Source organism: Callorhinus ursinus, unplaced genomic scaffold, assembly GCF_003265705.2.
Source record: "Callorhinus ursinus isolate GAN/ISIS: 27379988/994484 unplaced genomic scaffold, GSC_fseal_2.0 scaffold2, whole genome shotgun sequence".
In the NCBI taxonomy this organism is placed as follows: domain Eukaryota; kingdom Metazoa; phylum Chordata; class Mammalia; order Carnivora; family Otariidae; genus Callorhinus; species Callorhinus ursinus.
In genome coordinates, this window is record NW_027397064.1 from 8038806 (window position 1) to 8065639 (window position 26834).

The 26834-nt window shown below is 43.6% G+C and overlaps 1 protein-coding gene across 2 annotated transcripts in view; it reads left to right on the forward strand.

Annotated features, from left to right (window-relative positions):
* The first annotated feature begins 14171 nt into the window (after positions 1-14171).
* Positions 14172-26834, forward strand: part of DNER (delta/notch like EGF repeat containing) — a 296928-nt gene continuing 284265 nt past the window's right edge. Inside the window, exon 1 of one of the 2 annotated variants that reach the window (XM_073877575.1) lies at positions 14172-14481. In XM_073877575.1, coding sequence (XP_073733676.1) covers positions 14206-14481 — 276 coding nt within the window. In that variant the 5' untranslated portion in view covers positions 14172-14205. The remainder of the gene's footprint in view (positions 14482-26834) is intronic. The other variant, XM_025890378.2, reaches the window with a different exon arrangement.

Genomic DNA, 26834 nt, shown 5'->3' on the forward strand with positions numbered 1-26834 from the left:
ATCTTGGACTTTTGGCATGGCCATCAGATATGTTACATTGTATATTTTAAAATATATTTAAAATTAAAAAAAAACCACACATTTTACCGCCCAGCAAAGGCCCAAGTCTAGACCAGGGCTACCATTTGTCCTTTCTGTGCATTACTCTACTAGACAGAATCAAAATACTGTGCAGATTTTTGAACATTCAGAAGTGGGCTAGACCTGAGCAATGAACAGACTGCTTAGAAGTGCTTTGTCTTGTCTCATGTGGCATCCCTGGTTCCCATCCACTCCCTGCACCTGGACTCTGCCTCCTGCCCATTCCCTTTGAGCTGACCCTTGGTGGGACTGTTTGTCCCTGGATGCTGCCTGTTGGTTCACACTTAGCTTCTGGCTCTGTATCCCCTCCCCTACTTCCAAGCCCCACTCAGACTCCGAAGTTCCAAAGCATTTGGTTCCATCCATGGTCCTTTGAGATTTCTTCCCAGAATGTAAGCATGAGTCAGCATCCAAAAAAATCTATTATTCTTTCTGGAATTAAAAAAAATATCCTGTGGTCCCTGGATTGTGTGGTGAGCATTCCTAAATCTTTTATTTCTACAATTCATCACAGTTGATAACCAGGACAATGATACAAAGCCCTGATAGCTTTATCATGCCGGGGAGGAAAAGCGGGCAGAGTCTGAGCGTTCAGTTAAGCATTTTCCAGTAGAAGAGGGACAGGCTCACCTTGGGCTAATTTGTACATTCAGAAAAATGACCGAGCACGTGCTGTGCTCCCCTAATGAGCTGTCATGCGTATAGGAATGTTGTCTGCCTTGTGTCTATTAACTCTCATCTCAGCAGCAGGTGCAGCATTTGCCACTGAGTAGTCTTCATCAGCCTGTGACATCTGCATCTAAATAGATTGGCTTAATGTTGACATACATGATTGCAGTCGGAATGGCTCAGATACACGGATGCCCTTTCCTATTCACAGCCCATTCTTTGAGGGATGCTCGGACTACACATGACCCCCTGATGCACAAAAGATCACATGAGGCTGTGATGACATGTGATGGTAACGTGGACCATGCTTCAGTGGATCATGGGGCAGGGTGACATGGCAGACCAGGAGAGCTGCAACGCTCGAGACATGGGGAGAACTCCTTCCTGTTACCCACTCCTTCACTTTCCCTTGTTTTAGTCATTTTCCATAAAATCAAGCTGCTGCTTTTGTGCGTTGTCAGCAAAAACAGACTGTGCCCTGACGCTTCTGGTGGCTGATTTCATTCGGAGAGCCGTTAAGCCTAACATTTTCTAGATTTCTCTTTGGAATCAGCATCCTCTTAATTCATTAGTGTCTCCAGAAAGATGTATAACAGGTATGTGAAGGGACACACTGTCCTTTCAGCAGGAGCACAAGGCTGGCTATGCAAGGACACAAGCCCAAACACTGACACTATTTTTGGAAATGTTTCATAGGAATGTACTACATGTACCAAATCAAATGATTTTGTGGGTTTAAAATAACAGTTTGGGTGTCAAACTTATCTTTACTGATAAGATCATTCAAAGTAGCTAACAATCACTTTGTGTGTCTAGAATTTGAAATATAAATCAGTCTTTAGCATCACTTCATCTCTCTCAAATTGCTCTCCCCCTTCACCCCGCTATTTTGCTCACCCTTCTCACCTGTCACTCACCCCTGCCTGTGAACGTGGTCCCACCGACCGCCTACTGGCTACCAGAGCAACTCATCTGCCTCCACCACAGATGCACCTTCCCCCTATTCATCGCTCCCCCATTCCTCACCTTCTCAGGAAACTGCAGTTCCATTCATCCAGTTGTTCAGGATGCACATTTAGGGGTCAGCTTTGACTGCCCTCCCCTCTCTCCATCATAGCCCATGGCCAGTGCATCCATTGTTGCTTCTATCCCTCAATACACCCCAAATGTGACTGCTTCTCTCCACCTCCAGCATCACCCCCTCTCATTTTTAAAAGCTTTTTATTTATTTATGAGAGAGTGAGTGAGCAAGTAGAGGAGCAGAGAAAGAGGGACAAGCAGACTCTGCACTGAGAGCTGAGCCCAGTGGGAGCCTCGATTTCAGGACACTGAAATCACGCCCTGAGCCAAAACCAAGAGTCGGTGGCTTTATCGACTGAACTACCCAGGTCCTGCCCGACCCGACCCCCCCCCCCTCCAGTTTAAGCTGCCCATCATCGCTTCTCTCCTCTAGGCTCCGTATCAGTCCATCCCTTCCAGTGAACCACAGTGATGTAATAATGTTAATTCAATCCTATCATTCCGTAGCTTCCTAGGAGGAAAAAAACCTCAGGCTCCACACCGTGGGTCACAACCCTGCTGCTTTCTGGAAAGCTTCCTCCTGCATATGTTGCAGCAACTGGGGTTAGTTTTTATTTTCAGTTTCCTGACTGAGCTCCTACAAATCAATAAGAAACTAGTAACACAATAGAACAAAGGACAGTAGCTTCCAGACTGAATTGATTGCCCCTCAGAGCCTTGGCAATGTGTCCAAGGGGGAAAGGCAGACCTGGATCCGCAGGGGAATTGGAAGTCTGGTTTCAGGCAGGTCTTCCAATGCAGGGGCTTGATGCAGATTGGGTACAAGGATTTGGACTGGTGGAAACAGCCAGACGAGTATTTTGAGGCAAAGGGGCTTAGGGCTTACACAGCTGGTAGTTTGTATAAAAGAGTTGTTCGGTCTTAGAAAAGGTTTCTCTCAGGGCTCAGTCCTGATCCGGGGGTCGTGGGATCGAGCCCCAAGTTGGGCTCCCCGCTCAGTGCGCAGCCTGCTTCTCCCTCTGTGTGTGCTCTCTCATCTCTCTTTCAAATGAATAAATAAGATCTTTTAAAAAAAAAAACGTTTCTCTCGTGAATAATCAAGTTATGTGCCTGAGCAAGAGTGTCCTGGAATAGTAAAGTGATGGGAGTGAAGACAATGGAATAGTGATGTCCGGCTAATATAGAGTCTATGCCGTAGAGGGTAGGCTACGCATGCGTGTGCATGCGGGGATAGTTTCTGTCTCAGGTCCGGGCTGTCATCTGAAGGTGGATGGCTTGGGTTTTCAGAACAATCAGTTCACAGAAAAGAAAATTCAAATGTCTCTGGAGTATATGGAAAAATGCTCAGTTTGACTCATGATGAGAAATATACTTGAAAACTATAACTGAGATATTTTTTCACCTAGTAGATTTTTCAGAGATCAAAAAGTTTGAGGATGTGAGGGCCATCTGGCGGCGACATCCGTCACCCCATCCATCACCAGGGTTGGGGTGGGCTGATCTGGCTGGCTACCTGGCGTCCTCTCGGGGCTCCAGGTGCTTCCCTGCGGAAGCTGAGCCCTGGGTAGAAGAGGACGACCTTCCCCGATAGAGGAGGCCCGTTCTTGGGCCAAGGGATAGGAGTAGCTGTGCTTCTCGGCTAGAACCTCCAAACAAGGAGAATGTAGGGTCGCCAAGCTTCCAAGACTCCAGACACATCCAAATGAGGCCCTGCATGTGGCAGTCTGCCTTTCTTAAAAAACAAAAGTTTGATAAAACCTTATGATAAAGAGGAAATGGGGGGGGCACCTGGGTGACACCGTCTGTGAAGCATCTGCCATGGGCTCAGGTCATGATCTGGGGGTCCTGGGATGGAGCCCCTCCCCCTAACCCCCTCCGGCTCCCTGCTCAGCGCTGAGCGGGGAGTCCGCTTCTCCCTCTCCCTCTGTACCCCACCCCCACTCTCTTTCTCAAATAAATAAATAAATAAAATATTTTTTTAAAAAAGAGGAAATCAGGGAATCTTACACATTCCTGGTGGGAATGTGAATTGGTAGAATCTATAAGGAGGGCAATCTGACAATATCTATTAAAAGTATAAATGCACATACCTGCTGTGCAGAATAAAAATGATCACTTGTAAGTATTTATACAACCATTCTGCTAATATCCAAAAGAGCCAATATCCTTTATTTTTTTTTTATTTTTTGGTCCCCAGATACATTTTGCGAGATGTTGCTTTAAAGGATAGAAATCAGCCCTTTGATTTTGATAAAGTTGCAAATGTTTTTCTCAGGTTTTACTTTGCATATGGTGATTTTTGCCCCGTGAAATTTTGTAATTTTATGTTGACAAATGTTTTGATTTTTTTTAATGGCTTCTGGATGTGTGTCATATTCCAAGATTATAAAAATATTCTGCCCTGGTTTCTCTCTCTCTCTCTCTCTCTTTTTTTTTTTGGCTTCATTTTTGGGGTTACATTTAAGTTTCTGGTCCAGTTTATTTAGGTGTAAGTTGTGAGTCTAGCTTCAATAATCCATATAATAACTCAATGCTATTGTTTTTTCCTTGTGGTGACTCAGTTGTTTCAATACAATTTATTGAGTCCAGCTCTTAGCATAGACTAAGTTCTCACAAATATTTTGTTCTGGACTCCCTAGTCTGTTCCATAACTTTGTCCATCTAATGTACCACGTTCTTTTAATTATCGAAGTTTTGTATTAAGTTTGAATACTAGTAGAGATAGTTGTACCTCTTTACCTTCTTGTTCAGAAGTTTCCTGGCTCCTAGGTTGTTCATTTTCCATGTGAACTTTTTAATTTAATTTAATTTAATTTTACTTTATTTTAGAGAGAGAGAGTGTGTGCATGTGTGAGCGTGTAAGGGTGGGGGGAGGGCAGAGGAAGAGGGAGAGAGAGAATCTCAAGCAGACTCCCCACTGAGCATGGATACCAATGCAGGACTGGATCCCACAACCCTGAGATCGTGACCTGAGCCAAAACCAAGAGTCCAATGCCAACTGAGCCACTCAGACACCCCGGCCCATGTGAACTTTAGAACCAGCTTGCCTAATTCCATCATCTAAAATCTCATTGGTGAATTTATTCATTGTGTTACTTTTATGGATGAGCTTAGGGGCATTTATATTTTATGGTGTTAAGTCTTCATATCCAAGTTCATAGTGTGCCTTTATATTTGCTCAATTTTGTCTTGTGTCCTTCAATAATATTGTAATGTTTTCTTCAGTAGCTATTTCACATGCTTATTATGTTTATCACTAGGTTTCTTCTTCTTTGTTCCTAATGTAAATGGGAATTCCTCATGTCCATATCTACTAACTGCTTGTTGTTTGTAGATGCGAAGCATTTTGAGTCTGTATATTTATTTTGTACCCAGACATTGTTTGGAATTCTCTTACTGTTTGTAATATAATTTTAGTGGGGTTCTCTAGGTATGCAATCATATTGTCTGCATATAATGATAACTTCACTTCTTTCCAATTTTATATATACATTTCCTTTTGACTACTTGCTTGGGCTAATACTTCAAGCACAGTATTAAAATGATAATGATGATGGGGAGTATTGTCTTATTTTCAACTTTAATGAGATTGCTTCTAGTGTTCCTTCATTAAGCACGATGCTAACTCTTGGGGTGAGATAGATATGGTGTTTCATGTTAAGGAAGCACCCATCTTTTCTCACTTAATATTAAGAGTTTTACCAAGAATGTATGTCAGATTTTATCAAATGTTTTTTCACATTTGTGAAGAAGATCATAGGGTTTTTCCTCCTTAAATTTGTTAATAGAGGTGAGTAGATTTTCTGATAATCATGTTGTTATTCTGGGACTAAATCCTACATGTCATTATATATTAATTTTTAAATTATTTGCTGGATTATTTTGCTAATTTTTAAAGGGTCTTTACATCAATTTTTTTTTTTTTTTGTATGTGTCTGCTAGCTTTGTTGAGTTTTGGTGTCATTGGTTTATCTACTTTATAAAAACAACAAGAATGTGACTAGGGTCATATGCCCATCTCTGAACTGATCTCTGTCACCCGGGGAACAATTAGGCTTAGGTCACATGATCACTCTTGGAGCGTGGGCTTAGTTTCCTATTTACTTATTAAACCACTTAAATGATTGACATCCAAAAAGTCATATGTATTTAATGTATACCACTTGGTGAGTTTGGAGATAAGTATACATCTCTGAAACCATCACCACAATCTATACCATAAACATATCTATCACCTTCAAATGTTTTCTCCCACTCTGTTTTTATTATTATTATTATTATTTGTGTGTGTGTATGCATGTGATAAGAACACTTAACATAAGATCTACTTTCTCAGCAAAATTTTAAGTATACAATACAGTACTATTAAGTATAGGCCTTAGGCTGTACAGTTAATCTCTAGGACTTGTTCATTTTTTGTAACGATACTTCGTACTCTTTGACAAATACTCCTTCCCCCAGCCTCTGGCAACCACCATTCCACTGTCTGCTTCTCTGAGTTTGACTATTTAAGATTCTTCATATAAATGATATCATCTGGTATTTATCCTGCTGTGTCTGGCTTATTTCACTGAGTATAATGTCCTTCAGTTTCATCTCCACTGTTGCAAAAATGGCAAAATTTCCTTCCATTTAAAGAATGAATAATACTCCATTGTATGTATATACCACAGTTTCTTGATCCATCATTCAGTGATGACATGTAGTCTGTTTCCCCACCTTGGCTGTTGTGACTGGTGCTGTAATGAACAGTGGAGCACTAATTTCTCTTCAATATCTTGATTTCAATTTATTTGCATATACACCCAGAAAAGGGATTGCAGCATCGTATGGTAGTTCTACGTTCATTTTTGGAGGAACATCCATACCGTTTTCCAAACTGACTGCACCAGTTCACCAGTTCGCATTCCCATCAATAGTACACAAGGATTCCCTTTTCTCCACATCCTTGCTAACACTTGTTATCTTTTATTTATTTATTTTTTTGTTTTGTTTCTTGGGTGTTTTTAAAAAACAAAACAAAACAAAACAAAACATCCTAACAGGTGTGGTGTGATATCTCATTGTAGTTTTTTGTTTTTTGGTTTTTTTTTTTTTAGGTTTAAGGTTTTATTTAAATTCCGGTTAGTTAACATACAGTGTTGTATTAGTTTCAGGTGTAGAATTTAGCACATCACTTACATACAACAACCCGTGCTCATCACAAGTGCCCTCCTGAATCCTGATGGGGATTTATTACCCATTTATCCCATTCTCCCCATGCACCTCCCCTCCCGCAACCCTCAGTTTGTTCTCTGTAGTTAGGAGTCTGTTTTATGGTTTGCTTCCCCCCACCCCCCACCCCCCACATTCATTCATTTTATTTCTTAATCTCATTGTATTTTGAGTTGCATTTTCCTGATGATTAGTGACGTTGATCACCGTTTCATGTATCTGTTGGCTATATGTATATCTTCTTTGGAGAACTGTCCATTCAGTTCCTTCACCATTTTTTAATTGGGTTATTTTATTTTTTTGTTACCAAGTTGTATTTTGGATATTAACTCTTTATCAGATATAATATGGCCTGCAAATATTTTCTCCCATTCCTTAAGTTCCTTTTTCATTGTTGATCGCTTCCTTTGCTGGGCAGAAGCTCTTCAGTTTGATGTAGTTCCATCTGTTTATTTATTTGTTTTTTTCCTGTGCTTTTGGTGTCATGTCAAGAAGTGATGGCCAAGATCAGTATCAAAAGCTTTCTGCCTATGTTTTCTTGGGGTCAATTTCACTGGAAGTTGAGCTAAGAGTTGGTTCCTCCAAAGCAAAATCTGGGTCCCATTACCTAAAGAAGGACAGATACTAGTGGAGAAAGCAACATATGTCCCATCATAGGCAGAATTGATGATAATTTATCTTGGAGATTCCAAACTGCAGACAGGAAGTTTCTCTGCTGGTAATTGTGTGAGTCATCAGAACTTTTATCAGCTCTGAACCAAAAACTTCCAGACTTCTTTTATGTGGGAGAATAAAATCCTAATTTGTTTAAGCCATTAATGGAAAAATCTTCCATATGGAAATAAAAACTAGACATTTTTCATGTTGGCAAAAGCCGATGCAAGTATTTCCATTGCCACTGGAAAATCCAAGGACTAGAGTTATTTTGTGCTATTCTCTTCCAAGGTCCCAGTGTGAATTCAAGAGCAAAAGAGATGCGTGGGATTGAACCTCCTTATTTTTAAGTCAGTTGATGTGGATTCCTATTTGAAAACACTCCTATATTCCAGTATGCTACATTCTTCATAATAACAAAATGTTGGAAATAAAAGCAACTATTAAGTTTAACATAATTCTCATGTTCTCAGGAGTCTCTGTGAAAATATCTGATTTCCATTTGGTGGTAGTTCAAGTGCTTTATGAAATATTTATGCGGGGAAGATATTCTTCCTTTCTGTCTTTTTATTCAAGACTTCTCATTTAAACTTGTCCTAGATAAAATCAATATTAAGTGGTGCTGTAAAAGAATTTAGAACTGTTTTAAACAGCTGCTAGGACAGTAGTTTAATTCAAATCAGAGCAAGTCTGGGGGAAGTAAGTAAATGTGAACCCATCTTAAACACAGCATTTAGGAACTGTTCAGTGACGATCCAGAGTAAAATAACCTGGATAAAAATGTTAAAACACGTACACTAACTAATTTAAAAAGGATACTACTAATTAAAGAAATAGGATAATCGTTCCGGTGCTTGTGGCTAGAACATACGCCAATCATATTTATTTTTGTGAAGACTCTTCAAAGACACGTAAAACTCCCATGACTTAGAATTTGTGTTTTTACATTGCATTTTGATTTGATTGCCCTTTAGGTAGGAAATACTGGGAGTGGAGAAAGGGCACTGTGGGAAAGTGGAAAGAGATAAACTGTGGATTTCGGAGGATGGGGATCTCCTTCTGGTTCTATTGCTGCCCAGCCGAGAGTTGTGATTAACTTCTTCAATGTCTCATCTTCCCTAAGAAAAGATCCTCAGAGTCCCAACCCACTTTCACATCCTGTAATTCTGCAAGTCATAGTGATGCTCCTTACAAAGTAAGCAAGTGAGCAGTAAATAAATTAAATAAATAAATAAATAAAACCTTCAAGTGCCTCCCCTGATAATAAACCAAAATCCACTAGGCCCTGGGCATCATACCATGTATTCGTTCATGTGTATACACGATAACATACGTTATACACATACAACATATTCAGCATACACATGAGATCACACACATAGATGATACACTTCACAGATATGAAACCCACATCACCTATCCATTAGATAGGATGCATGTATCATATATGTATTACATACATATAATGTGCACTATCTACTAAACGTCAGACTCTGCACCATAGGAGATTCACATAGCAGATGAAGAGAAGGGGTTCAAAGTACAGACTCATCAGCCAGACTCCTCTCTATGCTCAAGTTCTGGCGACTCTACTTGTGTACTGGGTGACTTTAGACCATTTACTTAACCTCATTGCACCTTAATTTTGTCTTCTTCTTTTAATTGGGTTTCTGCCTTATGGTCTGGGGTTAGGATTAAATGAGATAATATGTAAAAAAAATATAAGTATGTTTTGCACATATTCCACACATTACTACATGGTATCAGCCCATTTAGTTTTCCCAAGATCTCTATCAAGTAGGGTTTTGTTTTACAACCTTGGGAGCTTACCAGGTGAAATCTGAAACTGGATCCCATACATGGAAGACAAGGAGAAACTGAAGAGAGAGGCAGGTCACTCCAGATTGGTGAGGCAATTTTAATAAGCAAGAGAACTTAACATATGAGGTTTGTCTTGGCGTTCAGCAATATGAGTAGATCTCTACACCTGCCCACCAGAATCTTAGGGGTTTATATGGAGACCTTAACTGGGTTCAGTCACATATTTAGTCCAGATGGTCTCAACAGCACCTTATTCTCTCAAGGCTATGTCTTTGAATAGCTCTGGCTATAAGAAGAGTGGATGGAACGTACATTCCCGGGACATGGGGTGAGGATGGGAGCGAGGATGGGGGTGAGGAGCCTCTAATTGCACAGGTAACCAATTTGCAGGTCAATCGGCCATCACATTCCTTTGATGACCTTCTCCAACTTAGGGATTTCTATCTCTATATTATGTGGCAACTGAAGGTGAAAAAGACTGAGTAATTTGCCCAACATCATCATGGCTCCTGATGCAACTGGTCATGGTAAGCTGTTTGGTGCTGATCTCATGGCAGGAAATTGTCAGGCAGTGTAACAATGTCCCTTCTCTCTAGGTTGTGTGGCTGACTTTTTTCCAAGCTGACTCCAGCTTCAATCCAGCATCAAGGCCCACCCTCTGCAGGGGGGCAGGAATGTCCCCCTTTATTTTTATTTTTTTATAAAGATTTTTATTTATTTATTGAGAGAGAGAATGGTAGAGAGAGAGCATGAGAGGGAAGAAGGTCAGATGGAGAGGCGGACTCCCTGCTGAGCAGGGAGCCCGACGCGGGACTCGATCCCGGGACTCCAGGATCATGACCTGAGCTGAAGGCAGTCGCTTAACCAACTGAGCCACCCAGGCACCCTGTCCCCCTTTATTTTTAAAGAGTAACTGAAAGTGAGAAAAGGCAATAATAATGACATCACTGTCTACAGGCAACTCTGGTGCAGAGAGAGGGGTAGGGATCCATCTGCCAAGGGTTGCAGAAAACTTAAGTGTTTTAGGGGAGAAGGTGAGTGTTCAATCATTGATAGATGCATATGTTAGTACCTGTGGAGCTCCAGGTAAGCTGAAGGTGATTTATCACACCATGTACATGTTCCAGTTTGGATCTTAGTTCTGACCCTGGGAGATCATACCAGGTAACCTCTGCAATTTGTTCTGACTATGAGATTCTAAGTGTATGGATCATCACACTATGCATTGATACCAGCATTCCCACAGGATGCTCTGGAGGTCATAGGGTATGAGAACCTCCCCATGAAGAGGAGTGTTGCTCTCATTGAGGCCAGCAGTTCCCCAAATGCCCATGAACTGGTGCTAGTGTGGGAGCATTTTTTCTCTTGTGACAAAATGCAAAAAACAAACACAATTATATTTGCATTGGTTTGTAACATTTTTATAACATCCTACAGTATAATGCAGTTGAGTTATAACTCTGGAGTAGATCCATGAAAAAAATGGACCACATTGTTTCTTGAAATTTTTCTGTTCCATTAGATCCAGAGACCTTGGAATCCCCAATTACATATCCAGTCTTCTATCTCACTGGAATAGTCCATCCGAGCTAGCTGGTCCTGCTACATGGCTCATTGGGGATAATTAGTCTTGCCTTGCGACTTACTAGTGTGTGACCTGGAGTTATTTAACATCGCTGATTCTCAGTGGCTTAAAACTACAACGATTTATGTCTTACACCATATGCCTATTGCAGGTTCCCATTGCTTCACCACACTGTCCTCCCGCAGGGACCGGGCTGGAGGATCCTCCATCTCTCTGGAGTCTTGCTGGTCAGCCTGGTCACATGAGTCATGCACCTGTAAGTGGTACATGCTACTTCCCCTCATGTTTCATTGATCAAGGCAAGTCGTATGACCACACCTAACTTCAAGGGGACAGGAAAATATAGTCCTAAAGAGAAGTTTTTAAAAGAAGGAGAGACAGAAATATTGGCAAATGGCGGTAAGGCCAAATGTACCATCATTGACTTAATACTCTATTTCACTTATTTTAGCTCAGCATTTTTACTGGTTGAGATAATTTGACATCCTGATTCTGGAATGAATTGTATTAACTGTCGAATTTTGAGATTCTATGGCATTTCCCTAAAAACCTCCTCTAGCCTGGTAGAGATCCACTGACTAGAATGTTCAGACTATACTTGTTCAATGGTTTCAAGTCTACTTTCTCCCTAAGGTGATCATGAGAATTCTATCACATTCTTTACTGAAATTAAGACACATTTTTATATTTTGTCGTCAACTTATTAATGTTGGGCCTCTATCAAGAAGGGAAATGAGATGGATTAGGGTGAAGACTTGATGTTCTGTAAGTTTGGAATAATATGAACCCAATGATACTCGGTTTTTTTAGCTGGTATTTAAATGTAGAACCAACAGTATTTCAATAACTTCTGTTAATAAGGCAAGGTAATATATTAGTTGGACTCTGTAGTTTGGTATTTGGGGGTCTTGCAGATGGTTGGAAACTGTCAACCAAGTACCAAATCAGCCTTCAAAGCCAAAGAAAAGACCCACTTTTTCAAGAATGATAACAGCAATAATAATAATAAACACTTACATGGTATTTGGTGTGTGGATGTTTTGGGGCCAGAGCGCAAAGCATTATGTTCTATTGTTCAAAACCAATCACATGGCTCCACCTATCAGCAAGGGGGCTGGGAGATTTAGTCTTTCTTTTTAGTTTGGAGAAAAATGAAATGGTCTTATATTGTCTCTGCTGTAATAACCTTTTTAAAGACAGAATACTTTTACAAAAGCTAAACATTATCTGGAAAATTCAAGAATCAGCATCCAGAAAATAAAACCAGTGTTAGTTTTTTTTTCCATATTTCAAAGTGATACAAAATTCACACACAACGAGGTTGCTTAGGTAAAAGTATAGGAAACCAAGGTGTGATTTTTAATTAGCTTACAAACTTCCTTACACTTCATTTGAGTGTGTGTTGACGGAAGGGAGTGAGCAGCACTTTTTCAGTGCATTTTTTTCAGGATTTAAGGTAAGAGAAGTTAGTTTCAGGAAAGAACACATAATCCGGGGGCACAGAAAGTGGAAGAAACATCTGAATGGTGAGACTAGTACCAGCAGAGGGTGCTGGCGTGGCATAAAATTAAGATTTTTTTTTTTTTTTTTTTAAAGAAGTCTCATATAAAAGACTGCGGGTGTGAGGGAATATGTAGTAACTGTTTGATCCACTTGGAGGTCTGTATTGCCCCTGCTGCATGCAGCTGCATCTGGGTTTCAACCATTTCTTGCAATGACCACATGAATTTTAGGCATCTTCCTAAGCACAAAAGCCTGACATTTGTTCCTCCCTGTGCAGGACTGGGAGAGGCTCTTCAGTTTGCCTATGTTCACTGGACACTTTTAGCAGGTCCTGGTTGCTCATCTGGGGCACCTCCATGCATGGGTTCATGTGGATTCTCTACTTTCTTATTTGCCCAGCTTTTACAAAACTATTTTTGTGAGCCCTAAAAAAAAAAAAAAAAAAAAAAAAAAAAATTTTCCCAACTGTCAAACCACGAGAGTCACGTTTTCTTTTCTCACGAGGCCACCTTAAAAAGAAGGTAACAAGTACCTGGGAGTCTATACCTAGAGGTTGTGAAAGGTCGGGTGGTGGAGACAAAGCCGGTTGCGTTTATGCAACGGAAATTGACCTCCTTGGCTGTCAAAGCATGAGCCAGCCTAACCCGGACATTTAGAAGAGTTCCCTTTCCCCAAGTAGGTCACGGTGGATGTTCCTTTTACACAGAGCTCCATAGTAAATCCTGGCAGGGCCTTTGTGAACCTGTGCTCCTGAACTGCTCTTGCAGAAGACTGACAGTGTTCTGGGCTGGGAGTCAAGTGACCCACTGGGTTCCAGTCCAGCCTGTCTGGGCCTCAGTTTCCTCGTCGGCTCAACGACAGGGTTGGACACTGATCCTGAGGTCTCTTCCAGCTCTCACACGCCACAGTCAGACGTTTCTGAGTAGCACGGCCGGCTCCGCCCTCGGGAAAGAGCCCGAGAGAAAGGAGACTCCTCGGTCAGCACCAAGGACAAGGGTCCGGGGCTGGCTGGGCCCACGCCCGGGAAACAGCAAGCCCCGCGGAGGAACGGGTGTCGGGGCTCCGGGGTTCGGTGGCGGCGCGGGGCGGGTTGTGTGTGCCAGGGGAGCGCTGTGGGAAGGGGAGGAGTAGCCGGGGGAATGAGGTAAGGCCGGGCCCCGCAGCGGTCCCGCCGATTCTGCGCCAAGAGGCCGCGGGCCGCTGCTGAGAGCCGGGGCCGCCCCGCCCTCCTCCCAGCGCCGACGTTGACCCCTTCACCCCCTCTCCTTCCCGAGCACCGCCTAGCTCCCCGCCGGGCCCGCGCCGCCGCCGCTGCCCCTCGGGGTTCTTTTGGACACACCCGCGACTCTGACCGCACCCCTCAGGCCTGTGGGCCCGGGGCGACCTTTGCGCTCCTCGCGTCCCAACTCTCCGCTGGGGAAGGGTCCCCACGCCCCTTTCCTCCCCCGCCCGCGCCCGCCCGGAGCCCCGCCCCCGTTTGCCCCGCCCCTCAGGCCCCGCCCTCCGTTGCCCCGGGAACCGCGGATCCCAGCAGCTGCAGGAGGCGCCCGGCCCAGCGGAGCAGCCCTCGCCGCCGCCGCCGCCGCTCCCGCCGCCACCGCCGCCGCCGCCGCCGCGCCCCAGCTCCGGCTCCCGCTCCCGCGCCCACTCGGTCGGCCATGCCGCCCCGCCGCGTCCCGGCGCCCGGTGCGCAGCTGCTGCCCACGTCGGCCCTGCTGCTCTTGCTGCTCGGCGCGGGGCCCCGCGGCGGCTGCCTGGCCAGCCCGGTGCCCGCCGCGCCCCTGCCCGCGCCCGGGCCGTGCGCCGCGCAGCCCTGCCGGAACGGGGGCGTGTGCAGCCCGCGCCCCGCGCCCGGCCCGCAGTCCCCGGCCCCTGCGGGCGAGCCCGACTACAGCTGCACCTGCCCCGCCGGGGTCTCCGGCGCCAACTGCCAGGTGAGTGGAGCCGGCGGCCGTGGGGCGGGGCGCCGGCCCGGGACCAGCAGCTTCTCTCCGCCAGACGCTGCGCGCTGCGCGGCGCGGGGCTCCAGCATGCTTGACACCAGCTTCTCCTTCTTCGGGGAGGGGATGAATCTGACCTTCTGGCCCGCGTGGGTGCGAACCCCTGGCCGACCTAGCAAGTGCCTCTTCCCTACCCACCCCAGCTCTCCTGCCGTGCCAGCCCGGGGCTCTCGGGGCGCGCCGCTCCAGGGCCTGGCAGCCACCCTAACGCCGTTACTCTTGGCACGACCATTGGCCCCCAAGTGGCGCGCCCCTCCTGGCCCGGGCCAAGCCACGCTCCGCTAGAGCGGGGTCTCAGTGCTCGCCGGGGCAGCTCAGGGGAGCCAGCTCCGAGCGTCCCCGCCGAGGTGTTCAGTGTCCAAGCGGCCCCCGCTCCCAGTCCCGCTGGCCCCTGCGTGTGTCGAGGGTGCGCGGTATGGGAGTCGGGTGATGGCGGGCTCCGTGCCCGGTGGTCGGACACTTTGTTTCCTTTCCTCCAGCCTTGAAGGCTCTGATCTGGCAGCTGGAGGCCGGGAGGGCAGCTGCCTTTTCGCGGCCTGCGACCAGCCCTTTCTGGGCTTAGGAGGGGGTGTTGCAACAGTCAGAGACGTTCGAGGGGACATTGTGCGTGGGGCTCGGTGTGTCTCGCTCCGGGATGGCCGCTCCTCGAGGCGCACGCTTGGGACGGGCATTCAGGGCGTGAGCAGGGCACTGGGAAGCTTCGAGGAAGCGTGGCGCGGCGCGAGGGATGGGAGATGGCCAGCGGCCGCGCGTGGATTTGGGATTTACAAGAGAATTTGGCAGAACATAATAAAAGAGGCTGGATTACAAATACATGCTAAAGCTCAGTGAAACCTATTAACATCAACATTTTCAAATAGGCGAGTCGGGTGTGTGCGGGTAGAAAATTCCCAAGTCTCTGTTCCAGGGCAGGGTCAAATAATGAACTTCTCTGGAATTATTCAGTTAAACCAGGTGAATGTGAAACATATCTGGGATCAGATGCTTTCTTTCATGCATTTGGAGTGGAGGAGTTTGTTTCATAAACATTTTATAAAATGCTCCAAGAGTTACTTAGAGAATGCCCAAATGGACTCTTCTTTCTGTAGGGGAAGAAAGGCCACATATGACATGAGATGAGATAAGCTTTAATATATATTTTTTAATAGAGCTAAAAGGGATTGAGAAGCTTGACCTTGACAGCCAGAATGTTTGCTATTTCCTAGAATTTTGTTTTCTTTAGTAGCAAATTCCCAACCTGAATCTGTCTTTTCATTATTGTGCCCTTCTTTGTTAACTGGTTCCAATAAGCTTTAATTCCTCAAAGGGGATGATGATGATGATGATGAGTGTGTGTGATATGACCATCCGGGTGGATTTGGGGCATGATGACCGTTTGGGGATTTGCTGTTGGAGGCTCTCTAACCATTAGGACAAAATCTTGCTTACTAATTTCCCCCCATTGATTGATGGTGTATATCACTTTGCCTGAAGAAATGAGTTCCCTGAATGCTTCTGTCGAACTGCTGTTCTATATATCTGAAGTCCATCCTGGAAAGAAATAGTTGGTTCAGATTCCGAGTATAGTAGGGATGGACAGGAGACGGTAGGTTAGTGTGTACTTCAGTTTAAGTAAAGGGAAAGAAAAGCTGGACATTGGGAATTTAACCCAACTCTGAGATGTGTGTGTGTGTGTGTGTGTGTGTGTGTGTGTGTGAGACTCAAAAATTATAAGGAATCTTCAAGAAAGGGAAATACCTCTGTAGTGTTTCCTAGATGACTAACAGAGAAACATAAATATTTTTTTTGTCCTAAGTAGTAGGCTTGATATGTAATGAAATTCATCCAGAAAAGACTCACAAACTAAAACCAAAATATTGCAGAACCAACTGGTTCAAAATAGTTGTGGTTTCTTGTCTAGCTCCCATTCCAGCAGTGTTAGCTGTGGAGTGCTGCCCACCTGAGGAGAAGCAATACCGGGTGTTCTGAGCTCCTCCTTGGAGAGAAAGCTGAAATAAGTCTAATTCTAACAGGAAAGCTTAGCAAATTTGGAACCCGATCTGGCTTGGTTACCCAGAAGAACTCAACTGAGATGATTCAGAGCCTTATAACCCCTAAAAAATTGAATCCTGATAATTTCATTTTAATCTTGTATGATCTTGCAGTTGTACTAGAGACTCTCGTTTTCTGGGGGGGGGGGGGCGGGAAGAAGGCCATCTCAATAGAGAAGATAAACAGAGGGGGAAAAAAACCCTTACACATGCTCAGTTACAGATAAGGGGAATGGATGTTGGCCATTGCAGTCGGGTGCTTACTGAAATAAAACCTAATGCTCACTGGATACACTGGAAATGGAATTTTACCTGGACGTGAAGAGAAGCCTTTAAACAGAGTGTCACCCCTCCCCCCATCGCAAAGACAATAATGTTAGCAATGGAAACAATGGAACCTAACTCGGAAGTTTTGTTTCTTTTCTTTCTTCTCTTCTCTTCTCTTCTCTTTTCTTTCTTCCCTTTCTTCTCTTCTCTTCTCCTCTTCTCTTTTCTTTCTTTTTTCGAGAAAATTAAGAAACTCATAAGCCACTCGTTAGGATTAAAATGGATTTAGGCTGTGTTCGGCTTTCCTGTGGTCGGCTGACCGACTTCTGTTGGCGCCCGGTGACAGGCACTCACAGGCTCTGGGAACTAACTGTGGTGTGGAGGCAGGGTGTGCTTTTTTGAGGTTGAGCTGCCACAGTTAAAACCTGCTCTGACAGGTGATCTAAACTGACCGAGCCTCAGTTTCCTCATCTTTGCGAACGAGGTCTACCTCATAGGGTTTGTAATACAGGGTCTGATTTGGGTTTTTGATGCGTGACCGTTGACAGCTTTTCAGTCTTACCTTCTGCTCCACATCCGGGCAAGCTGATCGGAAAGCCTGGGTGTTGGGGTGGGGTTCCAACCCCGTAAGCCCCGCCCATGCGCTACTGGCTCCACCCCCGCCTGCAGCTCCCTGTCCACGCACCCTGGCCGGTTACTTTCCCTTCTGTCTTAAGCCACTGGGGATCTATTTGGGAGCTGCCTGATCTCCCCAGAGAGCCCCATTATGTGAGCAAGAAACCTGTTCATCCCCTGCTGGTGTGTGTGTGGCATTTTCAGTCTTGACATTCAAACCAAATTTTGAGTGGCTGACCATCCTATCTGTGGGAGATCCACAACAGGGTTTTGGGGAGGATTAAATTAAGTGTTGTAAATCACTGAGCACCCGTGGTTCCTCCATAAATTCCACCTCCTTCCTTTCTTTTTTCACCATTGTACACATTTCATATGCTCATTACCTGATTGTATGAGGTAGCTAGAACAAGTGTTGTCTTTTGTCAGATGTAGAAATTGAAACTCACTTTGACTGAATGACTAATCTCAGATCTAACATTTTGATTGCCCTGAAAATCATACAACACTTAAAATACATTTTTTAAGTCCTCTATCATACTTAAACATGAATAAATCACGAGGGTTCAATGGATTCTAAAATGTATATGGAAACCACCCTACAGAGAAATGATGATGATGGTGGTGGTGGCGGTGGTGTTAATGGTGGTGAGGATGGTGATGGTGGTGGTGATGATCAAGCACTTGTCATGCACTAGCACTGTTTTGGGGGCTTTACCAAAATAATTCACCAGTCTTCACAGTGTCTGATGAGCTGGGTACAGCAACCGTCCTTGTTATATAGATGAAGTGCAGAAAAGTTAAATGACTGGCCCAAGGTCACACGACCAATCAGTGGTAGAACTGGTATTTGAACCCAGTAGCTGGTTTGATGCAGAGCTGTAGAGTTTCAAGTCCAGCCCTGGCCCTGCCTTTATTCACTGTGTGACCTTAAGCAAGGGCTATAACCTCTTTGAGTGTTATCAGTAAAAAGGAGATGAAATGATTTCTGAGTCTGGTTTTGCTCTAAAACAAGGAGCTTGAACGGCTCTGCTTAGCTGGGGCAAAAGGCCGCAGGAATGACAAAGACACAGCAAATTCTCCTTATGCCACCCCCCAAGAAGGGCTTTCACCTCAGGGTTAGAATTCTGGGTCCTAGCTGAAGTTCTTTTTCCCATGATGACAAGCAAATGGGCACTAAATAAAAGAAATGCAAATATTTCTGGTGGGTTTGAAAAAGACTCCCAACTTCAGAAAGATCGAGGCTGCTCTTGCCTTTCGGGTTCGTTTGGGAAATCGGGCAGGTATCAGAGGCGGCAGCTGCTGAGCCACTTTTTCTTTTCCTCCTTTCTCTTGGGCCAAAGTAACGATTATTTAAATTATTTTAATTTGTGTTATTTTACTTGTAAAACTTTCTTGTGGTAATGAAATAATCCTTTGCCAAATATTCAAGCTGTCGGATACTTGTTTGTTTTTTTCATCTCATGTTCCCTAGGAATCTTATCCTTTGGGATTATAATGAAAATGTGTCAATTTCTGCACTTGGAGCAAAAAGGAGCTGCTTGTGTAGCTACTTTTTATGTAAGTTAATTTTACTCACTAAGCTGATTCTATAATCCTCTCTTCTGGTTAAACATGCTAACTTGAAACAAGGGTTCTGCTTCTGATGAATCCATTTTTAAAAAAGATTTTATTTATTTATTTATTTATTTATTCATTCATTCATTCATTCATTCATTTATTTATTTATTTATATTTATTTATTTATTTATTTATTTATTTAGAGAGTGGTGGGGAGGGGCAGAGGGAGAGGGGGAGAGACTCTCAAGCAGACTCTGCGCTGAGTGCTGGAGCCCAAAGCAGGGCTCACATCTCACCACCCTGAGATCACGACCTGAGCTGAAATCGAGAGTCGGATGCTTAACCGACTGCGCCGCCCAGGCGCCCCTGATTGAATCCATTTTGGATGGAAGCTAGCTAACAAACAACAACAAAGAATTCTGGTTCTTTGCACAGCATCAGTCCAGTGGACTTCTTGCACACATATGCACACAGAAGCTCACACACACACACACACACACACACACACACACACACAAACTCACGCACACATTTACTCACAAACTCGCATGGTGATGTGTGCAAAACGTCCAGTATTCCCTGAAGTGTCAAGAGACTGCTTCTTTCTCTGGTTCTTCTGTCAACTTTTTGTGACCTTGGGAGAGTGATTAAACATCCTTGAACCTCAGTGTTCATATCTCTAAAATGGACAAATATGTTTGCCTTATTTTCTTCATAGAAAAGATGAAATTCACAAATGGGAATACAGTAAAGTTTTATCACTAAGTAGAAAGAAGCATGGGAGTTTTAAAACATTTTTTAAAAAAGTAAAAGTTGCACAAATACAGGGTCTACCAAGAAAAGGACTATAAACTTTCCGTGTAGAATATGATTATGCCATTTTATTCCTGTCTGAGATGGTCTTCAACGAACAGACTCAGCTTTTTCTCTCCACTAGGATGAGTTATGCTACAACAGAAGTATAAAAAAGGAACAATTTGTTGTACTAAAATTTTGATAAATGTGTAGTTCTCTTTTATTCTGAAATAAACGAAAAATTTCTCAGAAAATTCCCAGTGACTTCATTTTCCTTTGAAATGATGAGAAAAGCTTGTTAAAATCCTATAACAATTTTAGTAAAAGAAACAGTTGCTTTTCTTGGTGTTGTTAAATTGAAGTGATTTTCTTATTTTGTTTATCTAGTGCATTCTTAGGAAACATCACTTTTCTCAGCTTGGCCACCTGACAAAAACGCATTCTGTCTTTAGCTTCTTTGCTTAAGCGTCTCATGTGACAGGGTACAATCCAAAATGGTTTTGTTTATGTCCACATTTCACAAGCATCAAACAAGAAAGAAAACCTATCTGCAGCTGAAGGGTATTTGAGTCAGAAAGCAGAATGCCCGAGTTGTATTTTTAGATCTCCTTAGAGATTCAAGTAGGCAGCTGTGGTCCGAGCTGCTTAACCCAGCCGCAGGGACTACAGAATCTTGTCCCCCAAAGAGAAAATCCAATAGCACAGCAAAGTTTTGTGGACGGAATTTCTTTAGATTTATCCGTTCCTGACACCCTCCTCACCTACAACTGCTGCCCAGCCCTGACGGCTTAGAAGAATCACCTGGGAGCTTTTACAAAGATGAGTGCCTCTGTCCTGCTGTCTCCTTGTCCCCAGATTTTGACTGAACTGGTCTGGAGTGGGGCCTGGGCGCTGGTGATTTCTTTAAATGCTGTCCAGGTAATTCTACTGTCTGATCAGGATTGAGAAGCCCCCGCTAGACCCCCGTCATGGCCCTGCAGCCCCCACCGCCTGCCCAGCACGGAGCTAGCATGTGGCAGAGAAAACAAATCAGTCACACCTGCTCTTGGTCATTCTCAAGCCAGAAGAGCATCCAGTTTCAAAGGGCCTGACATTCCTGGCCCACAGCCTCCTCAAATGGCAGAGGTTTGCATCTCAAAGTGGACCTGAAGTCTCCACGAAGGAGCCGGACGGGTGGGAAGAGTCCAGTGTGCATTGGAATCCAGCTCTGAGTGCTTTGGATAAGGAATTCATTGTCCTGTGGTTTGGTTTTCTCATCTGTGAAAATGGGATCCTGAGGCCAGCCTTGCAGGCTATTGTAGCTTAGAAATATATCTAGCTCAGTGACTAGCCTGGGAGACACCCAATAAAAAGGTAGCTGCTGTGCACACCTATAATAGGAATCATTTATTTTATACCTTTCTTTACAAAAGTGGGGGGCCTAGAAAGCCCTTTCCCTTGGACCAAAAAAAAAAAAAAATCCTTTCTTACTTGACTTCCAGTGAGACCAAAATTCCACCAGTAGAGATTCATTTCTTTGGTTGTGACAGATCAGGTGCTAGAAGACTTGGATCCTGGGGCTGACTCCCCGCTACAGCATTCCCTTTTGTTGGTTCCTCCTCTGTACTCCACTTACCAAGTGGTGGCCAAGAACAGAGAACAATGTGAATGGAGCATGTGCTCATGGCCTAGGCTTTCATGGAATCATTCATTGTTTTATTTGGACACTAACCCATCTTCAGTCAACATTTATGATGTGAGTCTTAGAGAGTTGTCTTCAAGGGGAGGGGCGTCTCTGCATCGCTCCTCCCTGCTCTCCAGGGTGAGTGAGGGCAGAGCAGGACCCAGGACTGGGATGGGCACCCAGACAGCAGACAGGCACCCAGTGCAGGGGACCCACATAGTAGGTGCCCCATAAATATCGTTGAATACACAGCTGGCTTCAGTGGGGTGCAGCTGTGGGCACCATGAGGGCACTGGGCACCATGGGGGGATCTAGGCACATGGGGAGGGGCGCTGTTTAGGAGAGGGAAGACACAGGAAGACAGATTTAGCCCGTTTAATAACTTCCCTGGTGCCAGGTCTGTTCTGGGCAGCGCACCGTGGTTTTCAGTAAATCCTTTGCAGTAGCATTGGCTTTTAATCCTTCTAATAAAGCTTTATTTTCATAATACCTTGGTGGGCAAAGGACAGCCTGCATCGTGTCTCTCCCTCCCTCCTCCAATTATTCAATTTATTTAGAGAGAGCGTGAGGGGTGGGAGAGGGGCAGAGGGAGAGAGAGAATCCCACAACCCTGAGATCGCGACGGGAGCCAAAATCAAGAGTCAAGCACAATCAACCAGCCACTCAGGTGCCAGGTTTTAACATTTTTAAATGGTTGGGGAAAAAAATCAAAAAAGAGAATAATGTTTTGTGATGAGTGAAATTATAGGAAATTGAAATTTCAATGCCCATCAAAAAGGTTGTATTGACCACGGCCACACCCACGCATTTAAGTATTATCTGTGACTGCTTTGGCGCTCCAGGGACAAAGCTGAGTCATTGTGACCGATCAGTATGGCCCCCAAGGCTGGAGATACTGATCGGGCCCTTGACACAGGAAGAAGCTCGCTGAATGTTTCTGTAAATGTCCGTGGAAAGAGTTTACCTGTTTTCATTTATTCGACTTAGCTAAAGCCTGGTCCCCTTTGCTCCCCCTTTTCTCTTCCTCCTGGTCCCTTCTCCGTGAGGGGTGTCCAGAACCAGGTTCCAGGGCTGAGAGCCGTGGGAGACACAAGGACAGATAAACAGAGCTCTTGTCTTCGAACTGCTTTCATCTCAGAAGTCGTCCTAGACAGAATCTAACTTTTCATTGCCGATCAGGCCTTGGTTGAATGTGTTTGGACACGGTGGTTACAGTCTGTTTCCAGGGAGGCAGGAGGGAAAGGAAATGCTAGCTGTCAGGGCTTGGAGTGGGAATTTCGAGGTTCAGAATCCCTGCCCAGCGCCAAGCTTATTAGGTTTCTTAACCCTGATTCCTCACTCATAAAGAGGGTGGTTGTAAGGGTTAAGGGGAGTGGCTTGGGAAGTCCCAGCACAGAGTGGGCCCTCTGACCATACAAATTATTTTTATAAAAGTGGACACAATTGTCCAGTTCATGTCTAAGGAAGCCTACCTGGGGGTGGGGTGGGTGTCATACGGCGCGGTGACAGTGGGGGATCTGGGCCCTGGCACTGTGGCTTCGAGTACAGTGTTGTATTATTACGGTCCTGTCCTTGTCCCACACTGTCCCATGCTTATGACTTTGAAGGTGAGTGCCCGAGGGGACTGGGAGAGGAAGAAGGGCTAGAGCTTCCAGGTCAGGCAGTTTTAGTTTCTGTAAGGATGCTTTGGGTTTGTACAATGTTAAGGTCTTTCTTAAAGAGAGAAAAAAGGCAGAAGGCTTTTGAAAAAGAGCAAGGATTGGAGAAATGAAATCAGTGTATTTGAAAGAAAAGGCTTTTGAGAAGAGAAACATGTCTGCTATCTTGGCTAGCAGCTCCCGAAAGCCAGCACATCCTTCAGAATTTCAGTGTTGGCACTTATCTGCGGCTTGTAGTTAATTTAAGGAAACATTCGTAATGACTCCTGGGTTTCAGAGGCAAATTAAAACTCCTTTACGGAAGGCATTCTGTGGTGGAAGTAATCACAAGAGATGAAAAAGACCTAGTTCTGTTTTTCACGGGAAATCAGAACCAGAGTCTGTAGTAAATGGGCTGATACCTGCCCAGTGGAAGGACAGCCCACGGAGGGGGATGGCCAGTCTCCCACATTCAAGGTCAGAATTCTGGAATACGTTATTTAAGGAAAAAATCACATGCTTAATTTTTAGGCAACATGGAATGTATTAGAAGAAGCGAAGTGTTAAGTATGTCCTCAATATATTACCTTAGAAAGGGAAGACTTTATATAGGAACCATGCAAAGAAAACCAAAACCTCTAACTGCAAACTGACCTCCCCTATTGTTCCTTAGACAGAGGATTTCCAGACATTTTTTTTTCCATTGACTTATAACTTACATACAGTGAAATTCACCTTTTTAAGCATTCAGTTCTATGACTTTTGCTGTACAGTTGTTGTAACTACCACCATAATCAAGAAAAGGAATGGCTCATCACCCCCCATACATTTCCTCGCCCCACTTTGTAGTAAACTCTATCCCTGGCGTCTGCCCTTGGCCACTGTTGGTTTGATTTCTGTCCTTATACTTTTGCCTTTTCCATACTATCATATCGATAAAAATCACACAACCTGTGTGCTGCTTCTACTTAACATAATGCTTTTGAGATTGATCCGTGTGGTTGTGTGTATCCAGTTGGTCTCTTTCCTCTTCCCGACTAGTATTCCATTGTATGGCTATGCCGCAGGTTTTTCTCTCACCACTGGATGGCATTTGGATTGTTTCCATTTTTTGGTGATTGTGCATAAAGCTCCCAGAAACGTTCACGTGGAGGTCTTTAAGTGGACATATGATTTTCATTTCCTTGAGTAAATACTCAGGAGTGGGATTGCTGGGTCATGTAAGTGCAGGTTCAACTTTATCAGAAGCTGCCAAACTGCTTTCCACGGTGGCGATACCATTGTGCATTCCCATCAGCAGCAAATGAGAGTTTCAGTCGCTTGCATCCTTATCAGTTCGTGGTTTTGCGGGTGATTTAGATTTTAGCTGCTTTAATAGGTGTGCAGTGTTATTACATTGTGGTTTTAATTTGCATTTTCCTGATGACTAATGATGTTGAACATTTAAAAAAATATACTAGTTGCAATGCATATGTCTTCTTTGATGAAGTGTCTGTTCAAATGAGTTGTGAGAGTTCTTTCTGTATTTCGGGGGCAAATCCTTGATTTGATATATGACTGGCGAATATTTTCTCCTAATCTGTGGCTTGTCTTTTCATTTTCTTACTTACTTTTTTTTTTTTTAAGATTTATTTATTTTAGTGAGAGAGAGCGAGTGTGAATGAGGGGGAGGGCAGAGGGAGAGAATCCCCAAGGAAACTTCCCCCTGGGCACCTAGCCTGAGGCCATCTCCCAACCCATGAGATCATGACCCATGAGATCATGACCTGAGCTGAAACCAAGAGTTACATGCTCAACTGACTGAGTCACCAGAGGCCCCTTGTCTTTTCATTTTCTTAACAGTGTCTTTCAAAGGGCAGTTTTTAAGTATTGCTGAAGTCTCATTTATTATTTTTTTTTCTTTTGGTGGTTTGTGCTTTTTTGTGTCCTAAGAAATCTTTGTTTGATCTAAGGTCACGAAAATTTCCTCCTGTTTACTTCCAGAATTGTATTGTTTGAAGTTTACATTTGAGTCTCTGATATACTTTGAGGTAATATTTGTATGTGGTTGCAATGTATAGGTAATTTTTATTCACTTTCGGCATATGGATATCTGGTTAGTTCCCCGAAACATTTGTTGACAAGACTATCTCCACTGAATTATCTTGGCAATTTTGTTAAAAGTCATTTGACCATAATATGTGGGTCTACTTCTAGACTCTATTCTATTCCATTGACTTTATATATCTGTCCTTTTGCCAATTCCACATTGTCTTGATTACTGTAGTTTTATAGTAAGTCTTGAAATCAGGTTGTGTGAGTCTTTTAAATTTGTTTTCCCTGACCCCCAAATATTACACATTGTTTTTCTGATATCAAACTTAACTGGGAGTCTATATTTTTAATTTGCTAAATCTGGCAACCTCACCTCAAAGGCTTTACTAATCCTTACTCCAATTCCCAGATTATTTTCTGAAGAGTACATCAATGGCACTTTAAATTCTTGCAAAACAATTAAATAAGGCAAATTTTTATTAACTTGCATATAAAATATTAATTTAGCTCATAGTTTTACATCTTCATGGGCCCTTTTAAGAACAACCGTCAAACTATGTTAGGACATTAAAAAAAATCTGTGAACGTGTAGGGAAAGAGCCCAGTGGTAAACTTTTCTTACCCTCTTTCCACCCCTTCTACTAATCTCATACTCTGCACTAATCATTATTTACATTTTGGTGTGTAGTTTTACATTTTCCTCTCTGTACATATAAGCATATATGAAGCTAAATACTCATAATATACATGCAGCTATTTTAGATAAAAATAAAAGCATCCCGTGCATACTGTTCTGTAACATTTTCTTCGTCTATTTTGAACATCTTACTATGTCTTAAAACAGAAAGCAAACTCAGCCTTTTTTTTCAAACAATTTTTTTAAAGATTTTATTTATTTATTTGGGAGAGAGAATGAGAGAGAGAGAGAGAGAGAGAGAGCACATGAGAGGGGGGAGGGTCAGAGGGAGAAGCAGACTCCCCGCTGAGCGGGGAACCCAATGCGGGACTCGATCCAGGGACTCCAGGATCATGACCTGAGCTGAAGGCAGTCGCTTAACGGACTGAGCCACCCATTTTTTTTTTAAAGATTTTATTTATTTATTTGAGAGAGAGAATGAGATAGAGAGCATGAGAGGGGGGAGGTTCAGGGGGAGAAACAGACTCCCCACTGAGCGGGGAGCCCGATGCGGGACTCGATACCGGGACTCCAGGATCATGACCTGAGCTGAAGGCAGTTGCTCAACCAACTGAGCCACCCAGGCGCCCACCCATCCTTTTTGATGGCTGAATCGTACTCCTTTTTGATGGTTGTATGACTATATTTTAGTCTTTACTGATGTACATTGTTTCCATTTTTTAGTTATGTTGCAGTAGGCTATATACACAATGACGAATATGTGTGTATATAGACACATATATTAAATATTCTAATATTGCTAAATTGCCATCTGAAAAGGTTGGACAGTTTTGCATATTTACTAACAGCATATGAGAATGCCTGTTTACCTACATTTTTGTCATTACTGGTTTTCCTATTTTTCTTTTTTTGTGTGTTAACTGATAAAATATGGCATCTCATTGGTTCTCTTTGCATTTTAAAAATTACAAATGAAAATTACAAATGAGACAGAACATTTCTTATGAATTGCCTGTTCTTATTTTTGCCTAATTTTCTTTTGGGTTGTCTTT